Source organism: Octopus bimaculoides, chromosome 28, assembly GCF_001194135.2.
Source record: "Octopus bimaculoides isolate UCB-OBI-ISO-001 chromosome 28, ASM119413v2, whole genome shotgun sequence".
Taxonomy (NCBI): Eukaryota; Metazoa; Mollusca; class Cephalopoda; order Octopoda; family Octopodidae; genus Octopus; species Octopus bimaculoides.
In genome coordinates, this window is record NC_069008.1 from 12434166 (window position 1) to 12440955 (window position 6790).

Consider the following 6790-nt stretch of genomic DNA (forward strand, 5'->3'; position numbering starts at 1 on the left):
ATATATACATATAGAAAGTGTGATTTAATCATGATCAAAGGTGTTTGAAAACTGAGATACTACTGTATATATAAGAGTGTGTATGTATATGTAGACATGTAAAAATTCACTGACAAAGTAATATTTACTGCTTTGCTGTCAAATCATTGGATTAATTCCAACAAAATACACACTATTTTTCTCAACTAAATATTTTCAAATTTGGACCAGCATTTAAAAAAAAAAAATCTTTCACACCCAAACTTGCTTAGGTGTCATTTTTGTGTGACAGGAGAGAGAAAAAGAATATAAAAGTTTTCTCTCTACAAAGAAGCAATTTAAAATAAATATATCTTAATTGTTGTGTAAGAAAAATATATATATTCTAATGATAAAATATAGTATCTTTTAAAAACATCCTTAATTTATAGACTATATCTTGTGTGTTTAACCCTTTAGTGTTTCAACCGGCTGTATCTGGCCCAAATATTCAACACATTTTATGCTCAAACTGGCCAGAGCCAGCATCTCACACCTACCCTGCAATGTCATTCTAAAAATAAGCAATTACATCTTTCCTATCTTGAAGCTACAAAATAATATCAGATAATTTTTTTTTTAATGTGAATAAATAAGGATTACTTTTGGCAAATTAATCTGAATGCTAAAGGGTTAAGAAAAAAATAACATTTTCTCTGCTACGCCACTATGTGTGTGTGAGAGAGGGGGATCAGAATCAGGAATATAAGAAAGCATTTGCAGAGCTGTTCTCTACATTGCAACCTGTCTTGTACAAGATGTACATTTAAGTACTATACTTGCATCCATGAGGGAAAAGCTATTGAATTTTTTCGGAACCATGGTGTCCTGCCCACTACTGTGATATGTCCATATTGGAGTGAATGTGTGTATAGAAAGGACCAACATTATAGCGATGCAGAAAAAGTTACACTGTCACCAAATCGAAAAAGCGACGTTGGTGTGGCTATTCTGTATTGGACTTACATGGGTCCTTTCTTCATTATGCATGCATTTCTCTGTGGAAAATCATTGTTCATTGACGAATTTCATCATCATTCTTGGAGCCATATCACAGTGATGGAAAACCTGGAATTGTGTTCAATAACGACTGTGAACTGGAGATTGTTTTGTTCCAAAGTCACAGAAAAGTGGCTTCACTCACAGGATCCTATAGATGGCAATTCAATTGAAGTTGAACTTGATGAAATTTTACTTGTCCACCAGAAATACAGGAGGGGGTCGAATTCTGAGCCAAGTTTGATTGATGGAATAGACCAAACCAGTAAGCGTTGTTTTGTTGTGTCACTTGTTAACAACAAAGCGACACTGGTTCCTCTGATCCAGGCATATATCAAACCTGGCTCAGGTATTTATAGTGATTCTTGGGCTGCCTACAATGAGCTAAGCAGTTTGGGTTAGCACCATTACGTGGTAAACCATTCTGAAAATTCCTAGGTTTTACATATTGGAATGAACTTTTTCAGAAAAATGCATTTTTTTTAAGGGGAGGTGCAAATCTGCATGATAGTCCCATCCCCAAAATCTCGTGATTTTAGTGGGTGCCCGGAATAGTTTTTCCATCATCCTAAAAACTTCATGGATGCAAAAAAACAAAACCGACATATATGACAGGTATGTAAAACATATTTCTGTGTGCTTTTCTCTGTTTATTCTTGTAAGTCATTGAAATTGATGCATGCGCACACACAAACACAAAAATTCTCCAGGCATTTGGCTGTTATTTTTAGCATATTGGCAGTTCCAGTGATTCCAGTTTCCCACCCACCCCCTTTTTTCTGAACAAAAGTTAGGGGATGGAAGCACATTAGGAGGTCAGGGTACTTAATTCCATGACAGAAATTTAAGTTTTTTCTTTTTTTCTTAATGAAAATTGTGCAGATGAAAGTATCAAACTTTACTGCTATTTCTTGCTATGGAAGCTTTTTTGTTGACTGTCCATCGTTGCTACATTAGTTTGTTGTGTGATTTAGTTTGAGAACTATTTTGTATTACACTTCAATCACATTATTATAATTTGGTTTCAAATTTTGTCACAATGCCAGCAATTTCGAGGGTGGGTAAGTCGGTTACAGTGCTTAACAGGTACTTATTTTATTGTCCCCAAAAGACAAACTCAACCTTAGCGGAATTTGAACTAAGAACATAAAGACGGTTGATATGCCATCAAGCATTTTGCCTGGTGTGCTAATGATTCTGCCGCCACCTTAATGCTTTATTAAACGTCTCGAATGCTTTGTTTGGTTTTGTATTTTTTTTATCATGGTAGGACTACAGATATTCTCCCATCACCATCATCACAACCACCTCATTGGTTTCCTCATAACTTTGTGAAAGATATTAAGTGAAACTTTCTACAAATACGTTTCAGATAAGTAAAATTCCAATTATATCGAAATTTACATCGACCCCAGTGCATAACTGGTACTTATTTAATCCACCCTGAAAGGATGAAAGGCTAAGTTGACCTCGGCAGAAATTGAACATAGAACGTAACAGCAGATGAAATACCACTGAGCATATCGCCTAATGTGCTAACGTTTCTGCCAGCTCGCTACCTTTCTGTAATGTAAATATTAGTAAATTAAAATGTTTAGTTGTTAAGGTAAATGTTTGTTTCTGTAATTAACCTCTATAGAAATGTTATAAATTTTCCACTATTAAATCTGTTTTTCAATTAGTCTCTATATTTTAAACTGATGTTTCTTCATTATTTCAGAATCATAGATGATATTGGACGAACAGAAGATGCACCTTGAAAATGTACCATCATTTAAAGACTGAATGTAAATGCATTATGGAAGATATAGCTAGCACTGTTTCTATGAATTCATTTTAAAATTCCAATGATATTTTGCTCTGAACTGAGATTATTAGCAAACTTTCTGTCTCATAATCTGGAGTGTATACAAAGTGAGTTTGTGTGATAATTAAACTTGGATAATTTTCATAAGTTTTTAGATAAAGGTAACATTGGACAGAAATACAGCAGCTGAAAAAATGGTAAAGAATAAATAATAAAAACAAAATCAACAACAAATATATAGAAATGTAGAAATATTTTGATTTGGAAAGAAAAAAATATTGCAAAGACATCAAAAATTTAAGAAACTGATTTTTTCTTGAAGACATGTCTAAAGATACAGGAAAGCCATCACATGAATTTGACATTTGTGAAAAGTCGTCCTCCAAGAATGGTAACCTAATCAAAAATAAGCGTATTCATACAGGGAAGAAACAATATTACTGCAATATCTGTGGGAAATCATTCTCTGTACATAGTAACTTAACATCTCACTTTCGAATTCATACAGGTGAGAAGCCATATCAATGTGATATCTGTGGTAAATCATTCTCACAGAATGGACAGCTAACTACACACAAACGTACTCATACAGGAGAGAGACCATATCACTGTGGTGTTTGTGGTAAATCATTCTCTGCAGGGAGTGCTTTATATTTTCACAAGCGAATTCATACAGGAGAGAATCCATATTGTTGTGATATATGTGGTAAATCATTCTCTGTACATACTAACTTAACATCTCACCGCCGTGTTCATACAGGAGAAAAGCCATATCAATGTAATATCTGTGGCAAATCATTCCGTCAGAATGCAAGCCTAACTACACACAAACGTATTCATACAGGTGAGACACCAAATCATTGTGATATTTGTGGTAAATCATTCACTCAATTTCATTACTTAATTTCTCACAACCGTATTCATACAGGAGAAAAACCATATTGTTGTGATATATGTGGTAAATCATACTCTATACGTAGTAGCTTCACATCTCACAAGCGTATACATACAGGAGAGAGGCCATATCACTGTAGTATTTGTGGTAAATCATTCTCTGCAAGTAGTGCTTTAAATTCTCACAAGCGAATTCATACAGGAGAGAAGCCATATTGCTGTTATATCTGTGGTGAATCATTCTCTCAGATTTCTACCCTAACTTATCACAAACGGATTCATACAGGGGAGAAGCCATATCAGTGTGATATCTGTGGCAAATCCTTCTCTGGAAGTGGTAAGCTAACTAAACACAAACGTATTCATACAGGAGAGAAGCCATATAGCTGTAATATCTGTGGTAAATCATTCTCTGTCAGTGGTGCCTTAACATCTCACAAGCGAATTCATACAGGAGAGAAGCCACATCACTGTGGTATTTGTGGTAAATCATTCTCTCAAAGTAGTGCTTTGAATTCTCACAAGTTCATTCATACAGGAGAGAAGCCATATTGTTGTGATATCTGTGGGAAATCTTTTGCTGTAAGTAGTCAATTAAGGATGCACCACCGCATTCATACAGGAGAGAAGCCATGTCAGTGTGATATTTGTGGTAAGACCTTCACTAGATGTAGTTATCTCATTACTCACAAACGGGTTCATACAGGGGAGAGGCCATATCAATGTGATATCTGCAGCAAATCATTCTCTGATAGGGGTTCTTTAATAATACATAAACGTATTCATACGGGAGAGAAACCTTATTGCTGTCATATCTGTGGTAAATCATTTACAACAAGTAGTCACTTAAGGCTGCACCAGCGCATTCATACAGGAGAGAAACCATGTCAGTGTGATATCTGTGGTAAGTCCTTCTCCGGAAGTAGTAATCTCATTACTCACAAACGTGTTCATACAGGGTAGAAGCCATATTAATGTGATACCTGCAGCACATCATTCTCTGATAGGTGTTCCTTAATAATACATAAATGTATTCATACAAGAGAGAAACCTCATTGTTGTAATATTTGTGGTAAATCATTCTGTGAAAGTAGTAAGTTAAGAAGACACAAACATGCTCATACAGTGTAGAAGCCACATCACTGTTATGTGTGTGGTAAGTCATTTAGTAAATATATTCACTTAACAATACACAAACGCATACATATAAGAGAGGAGACATACTAGTGTGATATCTAGTAAATCATTCTTCCAAATTGTTTCTTAGCCTAAACACAAATATATTCATACAGGAGAAAAGCCATATAAATGTAATATTTGTAGGAAGACATTCTCTGAAAGTAGTAATTTAAAAATACATGAAGGTGTTGATAGAGGATAGAAGCCACATCACTGTGATATTTGTGGTAAATCATTCTCTCAAAGTTGTAGCTTAACTGGACACGTATGTATTCCTACAGCAGTATAACTATCAGTCTGAAAATTGTTAAGGCAGGCTTAGCTTTGTGAACTTTACGCATGACATCAAACAAGCCACTGATCATGGCTGACTTTCTGAGGTAGTCTTTTACAGCTGGTTGAACTTTTAATTATGCCAACCTCTTTTAGCATGGTCAGATATGGTTTACTGTTAAATTTCTTGGTATGAGAATCAGGAATAAACACCCTCATCTATAAGTGTAAATGTATTCACATTGGAAAGGAGACATAACTGTATGGCAACAGCCTCCCCACACTGTATTTATATTAAAACACCTAAACACTTGAGATAACTTACATGTGTGACATTTTTTTTATAAAAGTGCTTTCTTCCAGATTTTGAATTTGTTTTGAATGTGTTGAAACCAATATTGTTATATTTGAGGAAAAAAAACGTAATTAATAAAGCCTATGAACACACTGGTTACTGTTTGCCTCTATTTCACTTCTTTTTATTTCAAAAGTATTTGATGTATGTTTGTTTCCAACGTATTTTTTGCTATATCCATCTGTAGCCTTTTGAATGATGTGAAAAATATTTGGAGAGGATATAGGCAATTACTAATGTTGTAAAAGAAGTGAAAAATAGACAAAGAGCAATATATACCCTGCATATAACATTTGTGGAGACAAGATGTTAATGTGTTTACGTCCCCTGTAATGTAGCAGTTCAGCTACAGAGACCAATTGAATAAGCACTAAGCTTACAAAGAATAAGTCCTGAGGTGATTTGTTTGACTAAATACGGTGCTCCAGCATGGCTGCAACAACTGACTAAAAGGATAAAACAATATATTTATAGACATCGCCGAAGGGACACCTACATGCCATTGGAAAAATCAACAAATTGGTCAATGGGTTCCTCACAAACTATCCAAGTCCTATTGCGTGCAGAGAGTGAATGTGTACTCTTCTTTGCTGTTACGTTTCATGAATGAACCTTTTTTGGACTGAATAGTTACTGATGATGAGAAATGGTTCTCTATAAAAATGTCAAGCACCGAAGACAGTGGGTAAGGAAATGAAAAACACCAGCACCCCAGGCTAAAGAAGGTCTTCACCTATGCAAGGTGTTTCTATCTGTTTGGTGGGAATATGAAAGGTTTAGTCCACTTTGAACTTTTAAACCCAAACCAAATGATAACAAAGGAAATCTACTGTGAACACCAGACAAATGACCATCTTTGGTTTCAAGACAAAAGGTGTTCTTTCATCAGGATAATGATCGGCCACATACAGTGAAGATGACATTCTAAAGGCTGGAGCAGTTTGAATGAGAAACGATGCCCTACCCACAATATTCACCAGACACTGCCCCATCTGGTTATCATACATTCCACAGTGTTCAAAATTATTTGAACGAAAAAAAAAAAGAATTCTGCAGATGAGGTCAGAACAATACCGGAGGAGTTTTTTGCATCACGGACAAGTGAATTTTGGAAGAGGAGGCCTGCAAGTCTACCAGATGGATCGAAGAGCATTGTAAAAAATGAAGGAGAGCTTATTTTAGATTAAAAAAGAACTTTGTTTATCTTAATTTTGAAAAATAAAAGAAGCATAAAAAACCACATTATTTATGGGATGACCCAATAT

General features: G+C 35.1%; 1 protein-coding gene across 2 annotated transcripts in view; it reads left to right on the plus strand.

Annotated features, from left to right (window-relative positions):
• The window catches only part of LOC106870852 (zinc finger protein 271), a 7924-nt gene extending 2304 nt beyond the window's left edge, over window positions 1-5620 (plus strand). The window contains exons 1-2 of one of the 2 annotated variants that reach the window (XM_014917083.2): window positions 393-1632; window positions 2738-5620. In XM_014917083.2, coding sequence (XP_014772569.2) covers window positions 3149-4681 — 1533 coding nt within the window. In that variant the 5' untranslated portion in view covers window positions 393-1632; window positions 2738-3148 and the 3' untranslated portion in view covers window positions 4682-5620. Of the gene's footprint in view, window positions 1-392; window positions 1633-2737 lie in introns of those variants that run through there. The other variant, XM_052977700.1, reaches the window with a different exon arrangement.
• Window positions 5621-6790: the final 1170 nt, after the last annotated feature.